This window comes from Tursiops truncatus, chromosome 4 (assembly GCF_011762595.2).
Source record: "Tursiops truncatus isolate mTurTru1 chromosome 4, mTurTru1.mat.Y, whole genome shotgun sequence".
In the NCBI taxonomy this organism is placed as follows: Eukaryota; Metazoa; Chordata; class Mammalia; order Artiodactyla; family Delphinidae; genus Tursiops; species Tursiops truncatus.
The window spans coordinates 115,057,063-115,078,445 of record NC_047037.1 but is presented as its reverse complement, the minus strand read 5'-3'; the positions used below and the strand labels follow the sequence as shown (position 1 = coordinate 115,078,445).

At 35.9% G+C, this 21,383-nt stretch overlaps 1 protein-coding gene across 1 annotated transcript in view; it reads right to left on the bottom strand.

Moving 5' to 3' along the window:
• Positions 1-21,383, bottom strand: part of LOC101328856 (multidrug resistance-associated protein 1-like) — a 77,989-nt gene that overhangs the window by 23,444 nt on the left and 33,162 nt on the right. The window contains exons 11-16 of the mRNA XM_019923341.3: positions 21,306-21,372; positions 20,803-20,929; positions 16,239-16,415; positions 12,702-12,869; positions 11,379-11,541; positions 6,365-6,440 (exon numbers count right to left, since the gene is read on the bottom strand). Coding sequence (XP_019778900.2) covers positions 6,365-6,440; positions 11,379-11,541; positions 12,702-12,869; positions 16,239-16,415; positions 20,803-20,929; positions 21,306-21,372 — 778 coding nt within the window. The remainder of the gene's footprint in view (positions 1-6,364; positions 6,441-11,378; positions 11,542-12,701; positions 12,870-16,238; positions 16,416-20,802; positions 20,930-21,305; positions 21,373-21,383) is intronic.

Below are 21,383 nucleotides of genomic sequence, written 5' to 3'. Positions count from 1 at the left end.
CACCATTCTGGGTGACGTCACAGCTGACAAGGACAAATGTATTAAACTCAATCTCTTTTCACCTTCATGACCTTCATACTTCCAGAGTCCTGCATCTGCATTCTACATTGGCCATCAACTTTCATGACCGCAAACCATGAGTCTTATTACCTGGAACTAATCCACCTTTGAAAACTTGACTCCAGTTGTTTCAGTCCCTGGCCATAACATAACCTTTTCTATTTCTAAATTGTACATTCAGTTACTCTCACTGTATTTGGTTTTTATTCTACCTAGGCCCCCAGTTCCCAAATGTAACTTTCTATCATCCTTGCCCCCTAAAATGTTTAACGATCCTGGTTTACCTGGGATATTCCTGGTTTTAGCACTGACTGTCCCACATCCGGGAAACTCTCAGCCCCAGGCAAACCTAGGCCCTGTCTCCATTCCTTTTATTATCCAACCTGTACTCCATGATTACCATGTCATCCAAACTGTGGTGACATTCTGAACTTTAATAGCTTTCTTTCAATTAAATTTCAACGTTAAAACTGACAAGTTAGCCTTTGTCACACTTGCTGCCCATCTGTGGAGTGCTGCTTCAAAAGATCATAGAGCCCAGCAAACTGGCTCCACCATAAATTAATATCTTCCTTCCACCCGGGTTTTTATAGTGCCTAGAAATTCTTGCATCTCTCTCAGAAGGGGCTTTTTACAGTGCCTAGAAATTCTTGCATCTCTCTCAGAAGGGGCTTTTTATAGTGCCTAGAAATTCTTGCATCTCTCTCAGAAGGGGCCCCTGTGTCCTACTTGATGGAGAAAGTCAAAGGAGATAGGGAAGTCAGTCACCACACTTCTACTTTTATCTGCATCTCCACCCAGCCTTTTCTAATTCTCTCCTGTAAAAAACAAAGGTAGTTTTCTCCTCAGATCTAAGGATAACCTTATGAGCTGAATCCCATTCTGCCCCATTTTCTCAAAATACATTTATTAAATATAGCGTTTCCACACTTTCCTGTCAATGACACACTTGACAGTGTTTTTTTAAAATGCAGATTATAAGATTTCCCCTCTAGAAATCTGTCTTTTAAACAAATGATGCAAGGGATTCTTAGCTTAAGGCAAATCTAGGAGACCCCGAATTGTGTCCTCTCTTTTCTAATCTTCGTATTCTTCCTTTCTAGCGACTCCTTCCCTTCAGCCCACAGAGAACTCCACATTTTTCTCATCTATAATTAATACCATCACCACAGAAATGATTCCACCCTCAACTCTATGTTCAGTTACTATCCTACTTCTTGCCTTCTTTCTGTAGCCAAACATTTTTCTGCCAAACCACCTTTTTCTCCTCGAACTTTCTGGCACCTGGTTGAAACGGTTTCCATCAACGGGGCCTTGATAAAGTAGGTACAATACTTATTGCTGTATTCATGGGATACTTTAAAAATTATTTCACTTAAACTCTCCATGGCATTTAACATCATTGACCGTTCCCTTGTTGAAGAGACATTTCCTCTTACTTCCCTACCATCACACATTTGTGTTTTCTCCCACCTCTCTGGGCCTCCATTAGTTTCTGTCTTCCTTTAACGTTTGTATTTCCTGAGGCTCAGTTCTAGTCATTATTTCCTTTCTATGCTCCACACTCTTTCCTGAGCACTCTCATCCATTCCCAGTTTCAACAACCTTCGTCTTTGTGGGTGACTCTCACATGGATTTCTCAAGTCCATACCTCTTCCTTGAGCTCCAGATCCATACGGTAAAAAACCTACTCGCCACCTACTTCGTCTCTGCTTGATTACCTCAAACACGCCCTACACGAAACCAGTTACTTCCTACCTCCTCAAAAGCTTTCTCTGGCCACGACGCTTCCTCGGTCTCAACATTGACACATTTCCAACCAATCACCAAGTAGCTGTCAATTCCTCTGGAATTGTGTTACTGAAGAAATGTTTGGAAAATACAGAATGGCACGAAGAGGAGCAAAGACAACAGAGGAGAGAGAAGAGAGAAAACAGACGAAGACAAGCAGAAGCAAAATACTCATAATGCTATATTCCAGAGATATTTGGTGCTAACATGCTGGTGAGGATTGCTATAGTCTTTTCTCTATATGTGTGGTATCATAATTCAAATGTTGCTCTATAACAAGTCTTAATTTTTAAAAAATTTTACCCGTGGTCTTTGTAACTCAGTATATAATGCACCTCAAATATTATTCTATTACAGCATTATATTTTGTCAAATGGCAACATAATATTTTATCATTTTACTACATTAAGATTTATTTAACAAAATCAAAATGTATCCCGGTTGCAGATTTTTCCTGCTTTAATTATTGCTGTAATGATAATTCTCTTTACACATCTCTCATGGTCCCTTGTAGGGACATAGGAGCATGAGATATGCTACATTCTAAGTCATTTGATATATCTAATATCAAACTGACCTCTAGAAATTCTAAACTGAGGTACATGCCCCCATTTCTCCACATTTCCCATTTTGTTTATCAGAATAAGAAATGGCTATTTGATCAGCCCAGTAGTTCTTCCGTTTCCGTCTCTGGCATTAGTGTCAAGAAACATTCTGTGGGAGGTTGCAGTACATGCATGCCCTTTGTAGGATCAGCTTTACCTCAGGAAAAGATACACTATTTAACAGACACTTTCATTGGAATAGCTCCTGGTATATGATTTGGGTTAATTACTGTCATCATCCTTCAAGCCCTTGGCATGGCTTCTGTTTGGATAAGCAAATTTAGCATTGGTGTCAAGCCAAAAAATTAATTCTTAATGTAGCTGGATATAAAATGCTATGAACCCAACTGTTAAAAGGGAATTAAAGCATCCTAATTAGACATAACTAAGAAAGACCAATAATTTACTGGCCACTACACAGGAGGGTACTGTTTTTCCAAACTACAATGTTAATGATCCTTTTTCCACAAAAGTTCTGCATTTGGTCCTGGGCACTTTGTTGTGAATAGCAGGTTTTATTTGAATTTTAAAAGAGCAAATTTTTTTATGCTGGTAGAGAAGTTTTAAAAATGAGTTTTGCTCTGTCCTTCAGAAACCCTTGGGAAAGTCGGCATAATACCGGTCTGCATATTTTTGTATAAAATATATAAAATTAACATACTGAAACGTTATCCCTGAACTGAGCATACAGTTGCAAAGTATAGAGTATGTATGGGAGGATTAAAGTGATTAATAGAGTCTGACATGAAAGCCAAAAGGGGGCAGTCTAGATACTAAAATAGCATTTCCAGTTTATTTTGGTCAGGGAAGATAGTAATAAATATTTAAGGAAATAAAATAATATATACCATATAAATTTAAACCAAAAAATGAAAAACAAAATATTGAAACAGTTCAACTTATTTTAGTCCCCATTTGAAAACAAAACTAACATCATAATGTAATTCTAACCCTTAAATTTCAAAGGGAGGGACTCTCAGTCATCATTCGGTCCAACTTCCTTTCCACCTCCCGCTTGATGGGTAGTTAGTTTCCCTGTGAACCCTTCCATGAGGAAGATTCATTGTCCTATCTCAGTACATCCCACTGTAGAGAGTCTCCATTGTGAAGTTCTTGTCTGTTTGTATCTTCCAATCTCTAGTCTATCTTAATTCTGCATAAATTGGAAATAATTGGGTATGGTTAAAAAAATTAGGTTGAAAGTCAGGAAAATTTTCCCCATGTAATGTTACCTTACCAAATAGTAAAGCAGATAAAAAATGATGAAAGCTAGACTAGGAATAGTATAGAAAGTAATAAACTAGGAAATACATGGAAGTAGGCAAAGATGCACATGTTTTGGAGAAATGAAAATAGGTCTCTGACCTCTCAAACAAAAAATAAAAGTGATATAATTACCATGCTTAAAAACAAGAAAAGATTGGTATGCGGGGATTCATGGACCTCCAATAACATTTTTATCACAGTCATTAAAAAGAAAGTTTGACGCTGGGTTCTGTTGACATGAATGTGCCATGGTAGAACTGAGGTGATCCTTTTGATGTACTCTACTGAAGAAGTAAGTTTCAGCATGCTGGCTTCTGTTTGAGCCGCCAGAACTTGAGAAATGTTTAGAAACCAGTTCTCTAAACAAACGTTTATAGGGATTGGGGTTCTTTTTTCAAGGAGAAATTTTGTAAAAGTGGTTCACAAAAATTTTAAGAGGTTCAATTTGGATATGACTAACCGTGACTTATAAATAGAAAAAATGATTTATTACAGAGGAAAGGGTATGATTATGTTTATAACAATACTTATTGATTTTTAAGAGTTAAGCCTTAAAGCAAGCTACTTATTGAGTGTATGGTGAGACTATACACAGGTGAAAACTCTCTTTATAATTTAGAGATTTGAAGATCCAACAGCCCAGAAATTTCAAAGTCTGTTTCAGTGTTTTTTTTTGCTTTTCTTGGATATCCTTAAAAACTGACACTCATTTAAATGAAACTTATTGTTATAATGGTATGAAAAATAAAATAAAATAAATGATGGATTAAAAGTTCCTTGAGTGTGCTTTCAGTCTCTAGTTATTTATTCATCCATTCAAAGTACTTACTGAACACATGCTATTCAGTGTTTAGTTGAAATGTGTTATGTAGATGGCAAGAGAAGAGTGAACAAAAAGACAAAAATTCCTGCTCTTATAAAGCTTATAACCTAGAGGTAAGAGAAAGACAAAATAAAAGTAAATAAGTATATTTTCCAGTATGCTGATAATTAGTAAAAATTATGGGGGAAAAAGCATGGAAGGGGTAAGAAGTATTGTGGTATAAAATAGGGTGGCTAAGTCAGTCTTCACTGATGAGGTGACATTTGAGCAGAAGACCTGCAGAAGATGGGCGAGCAAGCCATATGGATATCTGGGAGAAATATGCCCTAAGCAGTGGGATCGGAAAGTGCAAAGGCACCAGGGGAGGCGCATGCCTAGTCTTCCAGGAATAGCAGAGTCAGTCTTGCTGCAGTAGAATAGTGAGATGAGCTTTAGGAGGTTCTGAGAAAGGTAAACAGGTCCAGGTCCTCCAAGGCTTTATAGGTCATTGTGAGGACTTGGGATTTTACTCTGAGATGTGAATCCTTTGGAGATTTGGGGCAGAAGAATGACATGATCTGACTCATATTTGTAAAACAAACCACTCTGGATGTTACGCTGCAAACAGACTGTACAGGGCAAGGCTGGTGGCAGGAAGACCTGTAAGAAGACAATTATAATAATTCAGGGGAGAAATGATAGTGATTTGGACAAAGGGAAGCTGTGAAAGTGATGAGTAGTGTTTGAATTCTGGATTCTTGGATATATTTTGAAGATAGAGCCAATGGGATCTGATGATGGATTGGATATGGAGTAAGAGAGAGGTCAAGGGTGATTGCAAGATATTTTATCTAAGCAACGGGAAGAACAGTGCTGCCATTAGCTAAGAAGATTAGACATCAAAGAGGAGGGTCCAACTCTGGGGTTCAGAGGACAGGTTGGGCTGGGGATATAAACTTGGAGTAAAGGTAATTAAAGTCATGAGACTGGATGACAACACCAAGACAATAAAGAAGAAAAGCAGTCCAAGGTCTTTATGATCCAGAGGAATAATTTAATTTACCTATTCAGTCAGCTAAACCTGGTATGTACACAGAGCTCCAAGCTGCAACATCCACATCATCACACAACCACAGGAATATCCAATCCTTTCCAAAAAAATAATAAATTCAAGGCCCATTCATTCACTCGAGGTCAAAACTACAAAATTCTGAGCTATTGGATCCTGAAGTATTTGCTTCTCTCTAATCCATTCCAATCCTGCATTTTAGCACCTCCCTATAATTCTAGCCACTTACTTTTGAAACCACTTTTTGCTATTATTCCTTTTTGTGTGTGTGTGTCCTCTTTGCAACTGTTGGAGTATTAGGGCAAATAACTGATTAGGTTAATTTGCTTCAATCACTGTTCATTTTAATTACTTACAAAAATGAAAAAGAAGTATAACAATCTAATCAGGGTCAAAGTTTTATTATTTTTATTTCTCTCTTCCTTTCCCTTATCATTCTTTTCCTCCCTCCTTCCCTTCCTCTTATTTTTCTAAACAGATTCATTTGGGGTATATCTTTAGCTCACACAGAAATCCGAGTAGATTTCTTCTAGTAGAATTTGGCTAGAAATTACTGAGAGTTACTATGTGTCCCAAATTAAGTCACAAACATCTCACTTAAACACTTAGATACAACCTTGTAACTCATAGTATAAAATTTGGAAACCACTAAGTACATTTTGTATCCATCATTAATGTACAGATCACTTTTATAGCATGCATTTTAAATGCTAAAAAATGTAATTAATTAGTCCATAATCCCTATGAGCCTGGTATTACCCTAATACTCACCTATCATTTTGCTCCAGGATTTGTTCTTTCAGTACAGTTCTGGAGTTGATTACACTGACTCGCTTTAAAGCATGAGCTGCGGAAGAAGACGGTGAGTGCTTTTATATCCATAAAAGCAAACAATGCACAAACTAGAGAGAAATATGATGAAAGATTATAGAAGTTAGAGAATTTTTTTGTGTTCTGGATCCACAGGTATACTGGGAGACTTTCATTTTCCCCATTATTTCTTATTCACCTAAATGTTTTGTAATGTCTTGATAAAACTAAGATTCCATAATGAAAAAGCCTACGGAGAAGTTCTTTCTTAGACATTAGAGAGGAGTGCTAACTTGTTTTGTATCTTCCACAGAAGGTTTAAGTATTTGCCCAAGAGGAACATGACTCCAGTCTTTAAAAAAAAAAAAGCAATATCATCAAGTCTTATAGACAAATATTATTGTGAAAAGTATTAAGAGCATGCAATGGTAATCCCCGAATCTCTGTCATGTTCTTACTATTGTCACTAATAATAGCTTCCTACATGACAGGCAATGTTCTAGATACTTTACATATTTTAACTCTTATGTTTCAAAACTACCCCTGTGAGGAAGATGCTATGATTATCCTTATTTTACAGATAAAAAGCACAGAGAAGTAAAGCAGGTAGCATTAATCAAAGTCACACATCTAGAACTACAAGACTGAGGTTCAAGTTACTGTTAGTGAATTCGATGGGAAACATCTCAGAGCTAGGCAGATTTTTGTCTTTTCCCACAGTGTAATACTTAACCTCATTGAATTTCAGACTTTTTATCTTTAAAAAGAAGGAAGTGGACTTGGAGATTTCTAAGGTCTCTTATATGAACTCTATGTTTTCTTATTTCTAGAAGTAAACATCTGGTCCTTAAAGGAAGCCTCTGATTTACATCAACTATCTCTAAGAAACGTGGGATTCCATGTCTCACAGAATTAAAATTCAATTTGGGGATGTTTCATCCTCTCCTGCCTAAGGCATATTTTCATCTTTATAGCTGATAATAATAATGTTTGAATTTATATATTTATAATTTATAGAACGTGTTCACATACATTATACAATTTGAGTGCCAAAATGAGCTGATAAGATAAAGAGAACAACAGGCAAATTTACCCCTATTTTGAAGGGAAAAATAAAACTCAGATAGGATAAGTGATTTGTCTGAAACCCAAATTTGTCAAAGAGACAGAGAGGGAGAGAGAGAGAAAAAGAGAAAGACAGAGAGATGGAGAGAGCAAGCGTGCGCTGAGCCCTACACTCCTTCCTGTCTTTCACACTAAGTCAATGTACTTGTTCCTACAGGTTTGATATAATGTTTAAGAGTTTGATTGGCCTCTGGCATGAAACAGAGGAAGTGATGGATTCAAATTCTGAAACTTACACTGTCTTAACTTGGGCAAGATGTATATCCTCTTTGTAAAATTAAGACCATGTAGCCTCAGGGGGTTTTGGGGAGAATTAAGTAAAACACTTGTGACTATATTGACAGAATTAATACCTAAGACATCTTAGCTACCATCAGTATTATTAGTATGGGTAAGAATTATCCTAGACTAAACCTATAAATATGTAAATTTATCTTTAGTCATATCTTTTTCCATAAACTCTTTTCTCTCCTCTGATTCTCACCTCTTATATAATATTCCCATAAGGTGAGACTTATAGATTTTTCAGAGCTAGATGGAGTTTTAGAGGTCTGATGTATCCAAACCAAATTATACTGTAAACTCTACTTATCTGTCATCAACTCTGGTAGTGAGGGTGAGAATTATAGGAAAAGAAAAAGTGTCTGGGTCATAAGCAGTTTTGGGGGCAAGGCAGTGATAAAAATGTACACTGTTCATTTCCATATCAGACACCAGGACAAACAGATCTAGTTCAAGTCCCATTTTTCATAAATGGGAAGAATGAAAAGAGGTCATTTTTACAAAGATTCATATAATTATTCAGTGCTAGAACCAGAACCCAGGGCTCTGAAATTGGTCCCATGTTTTTTCCACTATGTTGTGCTGACTTTTACTCCCACTTTCATGTCACATTAAGTTAATAAAAAGTTTTAAATGGAAATACTGTGTGCTTTTTAAAGTAATTCCTGAACAGACTCAAGGCCAAAAGGATAAATTGTAAAAAATAAATGATAGATCACAGATTGAATTTAGAAGTGGGGATCACACTTCTCAAATCACACTCTGTCCATGTAGCCCTCTTTCTTCTAAATTCCAGTACAAATGTTCTCAGATATAAGTTGATTTTTATTCACTACTTATGCAAAGAAGAGAAAGAAATTCCCCACAGGGACAGGCCTGCGCCTAACATTTGTGGTAACTGGGGCAAGAGTATAAATGAAGGCCCGCATACCATACTTCTAAGTATTTGATAGTTATAGATGGAACTAACAGACTGGTAAATAAGTTCTATCACTTACCCTAACACATACACCTTCCCGACCACCTGGAAGGCAAAATCCAGGTGAGAGTGTTTGGAGCCCTGTGAGTTCCTCTGGGGAATGCGGTAGTCCCGGGTGATGTGGTCAAGGTGCTTGCTGGGTTTTCTCCCACCCCAGCTCCACCCCTCACCATGTCTGTGGCTGCCTCAGCTACATGTCCAGACTCTGCCAACCCTCCTCCAAGAAAAAAAAAAATCCTTCATCCAAGGAGTAGTGAATGCCAGTAGAGCAGTCGACCCTTAAGAGGGTAGAACTAAAGAATGAGAGCCCAGGTCCTTGGAGCAAATTTATGTCATATGGGCAGAGAACTCTGGGACTCCAAGTACCTGGAATGGTCAAGGAGTGGCGGGATGGGAAGAGGACCCCCTATGGGCACAATCCCTAGGCCTTGGCCAGAGAGCCAGCCAGGGAAGGCAGAGCGGAGACGTAGTACAGGACTGGGTCAAATTGGCCCAGGTCTAAGGGCAATACTGTAGGAATGTGACTAAATGTAACCAGGTTTGAAGTTGTTGTCTGGGGGATGTTTTATATAAATTGTATATCAGTTGATCTATTTTTGTTCTGCTCTGTGTGGTCACTAATAAAATTACAATATATATGGCTGACCTTTTACAAATATCTATCTATCTGGTATTAACACGAGTAATTTTATGCCTGCTTTTTAAAAGACTTTATATATTTTTTACTCACCATCCAAATAAATCAAAATCCCAGAAATATTCATTGTAAAAAACATATTCTATTTCTAGTACAAAAATGATCTCTACTCACCACCTTTCTGAATTTTAACAGAAAAGACACAATACTGAAGTAACTAGAAGAAAGCTCAATTTACATTTTCCTAAATCTGTCATATTTCTGTTGCTGAGATAGTAACATCTATTAATGTCAGCTCAACTTCAAGAATGTTTTCCACTTGTTACCACAGAGGACTGGTGTACATAAGATATATCAATGGAGGGAGGTATGATATTTGTTTCCAAAACTGGAGACTTAAACAAGAGCAAATTCCACAACTTTCAAAATTGTGTTCCATATTTTATGGTAGATTAAATATTGAACTTAAAACTTACACACTGCCTGCTTTCAGAGCTATATTTTCCAAAGTAATACAACTTATATTTCATGTTGCCTTTAAAATAAGTAGCAAAAAATATATCCTGGCTCGTAGCATTACAAATCATCCCATTCACTCTGAGGAGACATACTTTTGGTAGAAAAAATGGAGGCAGATTCATCTGTTTAACAAACAGCTATTGAGTACCTGTTATTTGCCTAACATGAGGCTACCTAAGTGCTGGGGATAGAGAAAATGACAGACCACATCCTCATTGCAGCCCTCAGAGACACTCATAGATATATCTTTCCGACACACTAAATATAAATTATTACTTAGTCTGACCAAATAGGCAAGGGCTCATTTCCAAAACTGCTAGCCATTAAGAAAAGACAAGGTCTTCTTTTATTAAGAATGATCACAGCCACCTGACAATGGATCAGGGTTTTCTGAATGTATCTACATACAGAATATTTAAATTTGAGAAAGGGGCATACACAAGGAATAAAGAAAATAGTAGTGCATACCTAAAGTGTATTAGCTTAGAGAAACACATCAGCAAAATGGCTCTGCTTTTTGATTTCATGGCATTAAAATACTAAATTGCACTGATCTTGTTATAAACTGCTTTCATATCTTTCTGACTTTTATATCCAGGTAAAGTGTAAAGTGAATGAATAGATACCAGTTCATGTAGGAAATACTAAGAATAACTCTATATGTCTTCTTTTAGCCTGCAATTATGAAATAGTTCCCTGGTTTTCCAGCCATTTCTCAGTGGTGTTCTGGAAAGGTATAGAACAAGGATCATGATGGTGGTACACATGAGAAAACGTCTACAGCTGGAAAAAGATAATGGTACATCCAACTTTCAGAGCTGGAAAATGACTGATCTCTGGAATATTAAACTAATACTAGATTTCAAACATCCTTATGTCCTAATTAGATAAAGACCAAACCACTTCATTTACACAAATATCTATGAATCTTAATTTAAAATACTAGGACTATAGTAACAAAAATTAGTAGTAAATAAACTCAGTTGCTATTTTGTAAAAGTTAGACAAATATCATTCTCCTTTGTCATTCTTCAGATTTTCTTTTCTTTTGTTTCTCTCCCACAACATGCCATAGTATGTTTCAAATATTTATTATTTATTTGACATGGATTTAATTTCAAAGAAAGTAGAATGTTTAGACCCATTATATTCTAAACCTGCAACAGAGCTTATAAACCATCTAATCTCTTATTTCATAAATGAACAAACTGACCCTGGGGCATAACATTTTGCTTAAAAATCATAAACAAGGTTGATTTTTAGCTGATGTGTCCCAACGTATTTGTTTCTTTTCTAGAGAAAGGAAGACACCCAGTTCCTGACTTAAGTAGCATGAATGAAGAAAAATGCATAGTAAGAAATCAGGCAATTCATGGGCTTTCAAAATGGGTAAGCACACTGTATCTTAGGTTTATTTTTCACTGTGTCCTCACCTTTTTCTTGTTCACTGAAGGCCTGAAGCAAATTCGTGAGATTTTTGGTTTTAGACAGAAGTTCCTGGTATGTTCCCATTTGTGCTACTCTGCCACTTTCCATTACAACAATAAGATCCATCAGGGGTAGAAGTGTGAGGTTGTGTGTCACTAAAATTCGAGTCTACAAAAGAGTATTTTATTCCCTGGGTTACAAAAGATGGCAAAAATAAGCCATTTTAAAGAGAGCTACAATCATTATTTTTTGTCTTTACTGTTTTAGAGTATAATTCTTGGTAGGTGCCAGTTTAAGGCAGCATATATAAATATATTTCACGATGAATGATGATACACTGCTAGACAAAAAAGAAAAAAGAAAAAAGTCAGCAAATGTTTTTAACCCATTAGTTCAGGTATTCTTCATTCATTAAAAATGAATCAAATTTACAGCAAATTAAAAACAATCTTATAACTGTCACTCTTGCTTCCTTTTTCTAAGGTCCTGTAGCATTACAAAAACATGTTTGATTCAAGTCTTTATTTTTAAATCTTTCCATATTATTGTATACATATACATAAAATTGAATGAGAAGATTTATCTCGGTTTCATTTCAATAAGTAAAGACATTTGTCTATTCTTTAAATATTTATACATTTATTTAAATTTTCCAGAATTCTCTATGTTAATAAATCTGTAAACACATATTGTGAATCGATGAGTATGGTTTTGTGGTCAGACAGGCTTTTAAAAATCTCTGTGGCTCTTAAATTAAGCAAGCTACAACAAGTCATTATAAGCCCTGAGTTTCTTCATGTATAAAACAAGAACAATGATAATGCCTATCTCAGAGACTTGCTATAAGAACTAAATGAACTAATTTAGTGTCAAACATAGTATGCACTTGGTAAATATTAATTCCTTTCTTCTTGGTTCCTTCACAAGACAATTGAATTGTTATGAATGCTAGATTAATAATACCACATTTTAAGTAATAAATAATAAAGTAATACTATTATTTATAAAAGTGCTATGCACCAAAATACCACTTTTCAAAAAAAGTCACCTAAGCTAAAAACAACTCATTTTGGCATGTAAACCACCTTCGAATATGGTATTAGTCAATGAGGTAATAATCACATAAGTTGTGGTCAGAGTAAACTTGTAAAAAATTTTAACACATTCATTAAAGTGAGTCTGTAAAAGAGCAATATAACATCTCATTCTTTATGTGAAATTTAACTACTCTGCTTCAACAAATAAACAAAATATTAGAATTTGGGGCACAATGCTACATAGATTATCCTCTCCTTCCCTCACTAAAGCATAAGTGATGCTATGGCTACCTTGTTTTTCAACATGCCGGAGGACCCAATCACTTTTTCAAAAAGTTGCTTTCCAACATGAACATCAACTGCAGACAAGGGATCATCCAGGAGGTAGATGTCGGCCCCACTATAGACAGCTCTGGCCAGACTGACTCGATGCCTCTGACCTCCACTTATATTCACACCCTGAAAATGAAGCAGGAGAAAAAACAAAACCAGAGGAAAAATGTGTAAATCTCAAAGCACATAGAGTTACGTCCAAATTCTCTTCTGTAGCAGGGATAGGTAATAATTCAGGGTTAACACTCCAACCTTTCTTTATCCTAAAATTCCAAAAGCCTCTATTTCCTAGTACCACTAATTTGTGCACATTAACAGATATATCTGCTTTCTCTTAATTGCGTGCTTTCAAAAGTAGACACTAACAGTTATGGAGAAAAGAATTTCTGGTTCCCTAACTCTGAAAAGTTGTGCCTGTGGAACATTAAAGAAAACTTTTGGCTGCCAGCCGTGTACTGACACTGGTGATCATTTTTAAATTGACACATAGGAGACTGAGAATAATAGCTAAATTACCAAAGCAGCAATCAACATGTCCTATTTTCTTCTGTAGAAAGATTAGTACAAGTCTTGTTGGCAAAAGTACAACTCTAAGAAGCAAGAATAAGGAATATACATCACTCTGTGAGAATTAAAGTCGACGTGTACAGCCATGTATGGAGAATTATGGGGCCAGGCCCAATTTACTTGATTTATTTTATGTTTAGTGTTTACAGATCTGGTTTAAAAGCTCTCCATGCAGCACAGAAATCAGCCAGTGCCCTATAATTGTAAAATGTCATTGCTTCTTTGCCTTTCTCGTCCTCCTACTATTCAACAAATATCTCCTATACTCTGGGTGCTGTGCTAGCAGTTGGGATTTAAAGATAAATGAAACCGAGCCTCTGTCATGAGGAGGTCACATTTTAGCAGGGGAGCCAGGAGTGAAAAAAAAAAATACAAAGTACTATGATACGTATATATGTGTGTGTGTGTGTGTGTTTGTGTGTGTGTGTGTGTGTGTGTGGTGTGATTATAACAGCCCCCAACTCATGGGCTTGTCATGAGCATTTACTGAGTGTAAAATATTTAGGACAGGGCTTCCCTGGTGGCGCAGTGGTTGAGAGTCCGCCTGCCGATGCAGGGGACGCGGGTTCGTGCCCCGGTCTGGGAAGATCCCACATACCGCGGAGCGGCTGGGCCTGTGAGCCATGGCCGCTGGACCTGTGCGTCCGGAGCCTGTGCTCTGCAACCAGAGAGGCCGCAACAGTGAGAGGCCCACGTACCGCAAAAAAAAAAAAAAAAAAAAATATATATATATATATTTAGGACAAAGCCAATACCAAATACAGACACAATCAACATTAGCTATTATCACCCAATCACTCCTCTCTCCAATCCATCCTCTGACTTGTCATCACGAATCTTGTAATTATGTTATCATCTTGCTTAAAAATCTTGTACGCCTGTGTCTCTCTCTTCCCATCATCCATGAGCATCAGCAAATTCCTTAGTAGAAACCTAAGATACTTATACTCTGGTATTAACTCATCTTTCAACCACTCACCCAATGCTGCCTTCTCAAGTGACTGTGACCTACAAGCAGACTAGCCTGCCTTTTCATATCTGGGCAGAGCCTATACACTCTGCTTGGGTGCCCATACCCTCCCTTTTCAACTCAAAAGATACTCTAAGTCCTCTTTGAAATCAATCTTCTACCCAGAGTTCCAAGTAAAGTGATTCATTCCCTCCCTTCTTGTCTTGCAGTGTCCTGTTTACTCACCCATTGCTAGAAATGACAATACCCATGTCAGTGTCTCACTCTCCTATGAGCTCGTGCCTAGTTTATCCTTGCATTCCCAGCACATAGTGTCCAAATAAATATTGGTAAAGACAATTGATAATATCATTGGCAGAGATCCAGTTGATTGCAGTCCCTTGAAGACTGGGTGATTGATAGCTCTTTTGCTCACCCTATATACCCCATTGCAGAATAAGGGCATATAATAGATTAATAACTATTTGTGTTCAGTGGAAGAATGCCAAAGAAAAAGATGAATAAAAGTGAGGAAAATTCTACATTCATTATCTTGGTCATCTCATAAACAGCTGTAAACAGATTTCTTTTTGAAATATTCAATTATATGTTTATTTTAAAGTACATCATCAGATTGGGAGAAATTTAATTTAAAAATATAAAAAGCAGAAATTATAAGTGGCAATAACATTTAATGACTATATTAAATCTATACTTCACATTTTGAATTTTTCCCACTTCAATTTTTTAGTTACATACTAAGCTATTTCATTTTATTAGAGATTGGCTTTATCAGCATAATGTTTGATATGTATTAACAAGTTTGAAAAGGAAGTCACATTTCTGCATAATTCTAGCTATGGTGCCATTTCACCAAGGGATAGTGAAGATGCCAGAAAAAACACAGAGGTTGCAAAAAAATTAAATCAATTTAACACTTCGAGAAAATACATCTGCAAAGTAACAGGCTATGAATGAAACCAAAGTAAGCCTAGTTAAAGGTAAAATTTGCCTCATCCTAGATTTTATTTTTTAAATTTTTATTGAAATATAGTTGATTTACAATGTTGTGTTAATTTCAGATGTACAGCAAAATGTACACCCTCGATTTTAAATATTTCCCCTTTCTATAGTTTTGTTCTATAACTTTCAATTTATATAACAAGACAATTAAATAACTTGAAGCCAGGGTAAAAATGCCTAACAATGTTATTCTAACTCTCTTCTCAGAAATTCAAAGCACTAAGGATTATTTACTTATCTTCATAGTACACATGAATCGTAGGCAGAGGCTGCTTTTGCATTCATGTTTAATTAGTGGAGATTTTAGTCATGGGTTGGGGATCATCTCTTGGGCTTCATACTTTGGCTCATGATATCTTGTTTTGTTTTGTTTTATTTTTAACTCCAAAACACTGGGCAGCATAATGACTATTCATTAATGAGATGAAAATAAAATAGAGCAAAGAATACGACGCCTGGGAAACAAGTTCCTCTTAAGCAGGAATGTGTAAATATGGAGCAGGTACATTCATGACAGCATCGTCTCAGAGCCTCGTCGGAACCTGGCCTTGGTGCCACCACTGGAGACTGGGGCTCTGTTGTTACTGTCCTAGGCTTGACTTTGTGCACAAGAGCTTCAGGAAGAAACAAAACTATTATTCCCTCATTAGATAGTGAACGGCCTTATGCCAGCAACTAAGGCAAAGCATTGATGATCCACTTGGTGGGCTTTCATTCCCCCATTTGGACACTAACAACAGAATTTCCTGCTGATTTTTAATCTATTTTCAAAATAGTCAATAATAAATAATTATTCTTCCTTAATATGGCCATCTCTTTCATAGGAATTCTACAATGACTTTTTAAAATTATAGTTGTATAGCTCTCCAAGACCTCAGTAAAAAGGCTATAAATATTCTATTAGCGCAGCTGAATGGAATGTTATTCCTGCATAAGATAAAATATATTTTCCTTACTCTTTCTCCAATCTCAGTTTGATCTCCATTTGGTAACTGCTCCAGATCGGGAAGGAGCGCACAGGCTTCCAAAACTCGCGCATAAAGCTGCTTCTGCATGACAGAGCCAAAAAGAATGTTTTCTTGCAAAATGCAATTCTGAATCCAAGCCTGCTGGGAAACATAAGCCACAGAGCCCTACAAAAGAAAGAAATAAAATAAATACTCTTAACAAGGGAAAAGGAGAACTTGCATGCACCACATTAAAGGAACGTATCTAGTCCATGGTTTTGCTTTCTTTAAATCGAATTTAAAAATATTTAGATGATTTCTTCAATGTAAATATATTCTATTTACATTTTCATCTTATATCCTGTTTTAATCTTATGTATTTTTATTAGAGGCCCCTTCAAATGAGTTACTTGGTGCCTTTTATTTACTTTCACTCTAGCTTCTATCAAAGTTACCTGTCTGGTGGGATTTTCTGGAAGCAGACACTGAGTTTATTAGTCAGCTCTACCTACCCTAACAAGGTACCATGAACTGGGTTGTTTAAACAACAGAAATTTCTTTTCTCACAAGTGTGAGATCAGGTGTTGGCAGGGTTGGCTTCTCCTTAGGCCTATCTCCTTAGCTTGTAGATGGCTTTCTTCTCCTGAGTCTTCACATGGCCTTCCCTTTGTGTGTGTGTCCTAATTTCTTCTTCTCATAGAGATATCAGCCATACTGGATTAGGGCCCACTCTACTGACCTTATTTTAACTTATTATCTCCTTAAAGACCTTATCTCCAAATACAGTCACATTCTCAGGTACTGTGGGTTAGGACTTCAACATATGAATTTGGGGGGAATACAATTCAGCCCATAATGTTGAATTTGGGGTGCAAGTTGTTTATTTGGGATCAATTCTTAGGAAAGAAAAGGAAGAAGGAGGATTGGGTAGAGCAGGAAGTCGCACAGCAATTCAGATCCAACAAAGATTTAGTCAACCCTCCAGAGAGCTATGGAGGTGCATCACCCATCAGTTGTTCTCTGTTAGGCTGAACTGGCCTGGCCTTTCAGAGTGGGACCCCAGGAGGCCAGCATGAAGGTGCTGATGTGCTATATGTACTCCCAAGGCTGGGTGGCAAGCCCTTCCTAGGAGGGGGGGTCTGTGCAGCACATCTCTCTCTTCCACATACTCTCTGCTCTTAAATTCATTTTTGATAATTTTATATCTTGACATTATTCTTGAATATGACTCTGCTCCATAAAATATCCTTTGAACTAGCCCTTGTCTTCCAAAGGATTCCCAGTATTTGAACTAGAGACTCACATTTCAATCTGCCCCATGGACTCTATCCAAACACTGATTTGAGTATTTTGAATATTATGCACTCTGTAACAATACCACACATTTAAAGTACTTTCTGATGTAGACCTGTGTGTAACTACCAGTCTTTTGATTTCTACCAACTACTTTGAAGGTCAAAGATTAATTTTTAATTCCTCCTTGTTGAGCATGTAAGACATAGAATGGCTTTTGAGCCAAAACAATATAGTTCTGATCTGACTTGATCTTGAAAACAAAAGTAATTGCTCTTGAATTGCCTCATTTAGTGAATAACTTTTGATTAGAATAGCATATTAAATCTGTCCTCGGGTGATAGAAGTCCTGAATACTTGATATACATTAGTCAAGATAAGGGGAACAGAGGGTGAAGAACACAGGAGAAAAGATTGTAGAACAGGGAAAAGTGGTATATAATATAAAACCAGAACTAAATACTACATTGAGAGGTGTGGACTTGATGTTCTGGTATGACAGCAGCTGAAAAAAAGTTAATCAATTTTCACAGAGATGTAAATTTTTCCTTTTATCATCATTATAATTATCATTTGCGTCTCACATACAAATGAAAATGTTTTTGTTTCATTTCATTCTTAATAATAAAACTACGATAGAAGTTTTGCTAATTCAAAAATGGACTCTAAATCTCTGATGTTTTATCAAAGAACATTGAATATTGGATACTCTGCATGAATGATGTCTGATGTAAGCCTTAGAAACTGAGAATAGGGGATCTTAGAATTTGAACGTTGGAATGATATACCTCAAAAAAGTGCTCATGTGAAACCTTGAGAAACAGAAAGATGTAAACAAGATCACCTTATAAATACTAAATGTTAAGTTGGCCATGCCATCATTATGATATGACTACTAAATTAGATATAATAAGGATGACACATATATTTAGGATTAAAAATGTTTTCAGAAATAATTCAGAGTGTGGTACCTCAAATCCTCCACTGATCCAGACCAACAAGCTTCCTAAAGAACAATGTGGCCAATTATACAGGCAGATAATATTGTTTCCCTTTAAAACAAATATCGTATATTAACGCATGTATGTGGAACCTAGAAAAATGGTACAGATGAACCAGTTTGCAGGGCATAAGTTGAGACACAGATGTAGAGAACAAACGTATGGACACCAAGGGGGGAAAACCGTGGTGGGGTGGGTGGGGATGGTGGTGTGCTGAATTGGGCGATTGGGATTGACATGTATACACTGATGTGTATAAAATTGATGACTAATAAGAACCTGCAGTATAAAAAACCAACCAAACAAACAAACAAACAACTAATACTAAACTTTCTTTGGGTTATTTGTATGGAAATACGTTAATATAAATGTTGCAGACATTACATGAAATTTCTAAAAATCTTATATGTTCTGGGGTAATGTTATAAGTCATAATTCTATTTATTACTTTAAAATGTATATCTCAGAAATAAATAAATTTCATTGTTAGTTGCATTATTATGAACTTTCATCAAATCTTTAAAAAAAAAAAAGAAAGAAAAACAAGCCATTAAAGAGAAATTCTTCCAAGAGAATTAAAACATGTTATGTACCTCTGAAAAAAATATATATATATAGTTTCTCTTTGACAACCCTAGCTTAACATAAACAAAGTGTGTCCTCTCTGCTTTACGATTAGTAATAGCAATGTTATGGTTTCTATTATCACCATGAACACTTTCTTAATTACGAATTCTCAAAGGTATCAGAAATAATCTTTAAATCTTACCATGAGTACCTCAACAATCATAATGAAGATAACAAAACCATAAAAATTCATAGGGAGCCAGCTGACTCTATGCCAAGAACTAGTCTAGGTCTTTGCACATTATCTTATTCAATCTACTGCTTAACCTTTCAAGCTTATTATTATCATTTATGCATCAGGTGAAACCTAGAATTGATATTGTTTTTATATTGATACACTCCTAATTATTTTTCAAGATTAAATAAAAGGCTACCTACTTTCTGATTGTTTTTCTCTTTAAAGCAGAATTTGTTGTTTTTATACCGTTTCATTTAAAAAATCTAATTTAAATACTTGTTGTAATTGATCTTAGTATCTCCCTCACTAGACTATGAACTCTGTAGGAAGCGTAGCATATCCTATTCACGTTTATTTCCCTGGTACTAAGTGCTAGGCACATAGTATGTGCTCAATAATTGCTTTGTGAAATTAACCAAAGAAACTGAACGATAATAAAATCAACATGACAAGCATTATATTTTTAAAGGATACTAACTGGCCTAGGAAAAGGTATAGTCATCTTGATCGATAGACAAATGGCTGATTGTAATCATTAGGAAGCACATAAGGAGACAAAGATCGTGTACTTAAAGTTAAATAGTGGTATTCATTAAGTGTAACCTTATCAGAAAAAGTCCTAAAAATCATACTTGATTCCAAACTAAGAAATAGCAATGCTGAGAGAGAAATAAATAATCACTAAAGAACTGGAGTCAGGAAAGATATAAAGACATGAGGAAAGATATATTATGAACAAAAAATAAAATGATTTGGAGTTGCTTTTTCCTCGAGAGCAAAACTGTGAAGACACTGGTTTCAGATCTATAGAGCTTCTCCATCTTGTCAGATGTGAGAGGAGCGAATAGGTAGTATTTTACCTAACAGTTAGTTAGGTCTAAGGAAAAACTCATTAGATAGTCCAGTATTTCAGAGAAGAAAAAGCTGATGAAGAACTTCTTGAATTCTTATTCCTACTGACCTTTAAGAATAAAACAAATGGCTGGGAGTGGAGTAGACCTCTCCTTAGTCCAAAGGCTTAAATTTAAATGTAAGCTATTAATATTATTATTTTCCTGAGGTTTTTCTAGGTCAAAGGTCCTTCTCATGAGCAACTACAAGATTTCTTAGAAATAGAACGGCCATAATTACTTAGGAAACCTTGCAGTGAATGATAATTAGAAACCTAATCAAACTACATTATAAATCACATTCGTTTCTCTATAATTGGTTGCAATTTAGTTAATATCATCAAACAATTACCATAAGCATTCCTAAATGATTTGCTGAAGTATTTGAAGGACACAATGCTCTTACTAAGCCATCCATAGTTAATCAATTTCTGTGGAAATTTAAATGATTGTTACAAACTAGAAATGCTCATTAAATACTTGCATCTTCAATTCAATTTGATAAATTCTTATTGACACTAATGATATGCTGGCTGTAGCCTATTACACTAGGAGATGTGAAAAGAATGCATTGTTGACTTTACCTTTCTTTGGACTACTCCTTTAAGTTTCTCCATTTCCCCTAGAATGGCAGAAAGCAGAGATGATTTTCCAGACCCAACTTGCCCTATAACAGCCACTAAAGCTCCTTCTGGAATCTTTATGTTTAAGCTGCATGACAAGAAAAGGAGAGAGGTGACATAAGAAGTTCATGTTATAATTGTTTTTAATGTATATTCCTAGACAAGTCACTGTATCACTGCACTGGGTATCATCCCTGAAATTGCTGCTATTCACACTGTCCTACATTCCAAACTTCCAAAATGCAACAGCAAATGCTGCAGAGGAAATAGAGGAAATGAAAAGGGAAAAAAGAGAGTAAAACAACCATAAAAATGAAATGTGCAGTGAAAGGTTTAAAAAAAATCTTGTAAATTCCAAAAGATTCATCTTCTGCTTAAAAACTCTAAAAAATAAAAACATGGAACATTATAGAATTCAATGCTAAAATTTTTTTGTTTTTAATTTTCCCCAAACCATGACTTACTCTTTTAATATTGGAATCCCTGTTTTATCCCAGGAAAAGGAAGCATTTGTAAAACCAATGGCATGATCTAGGAAGAAA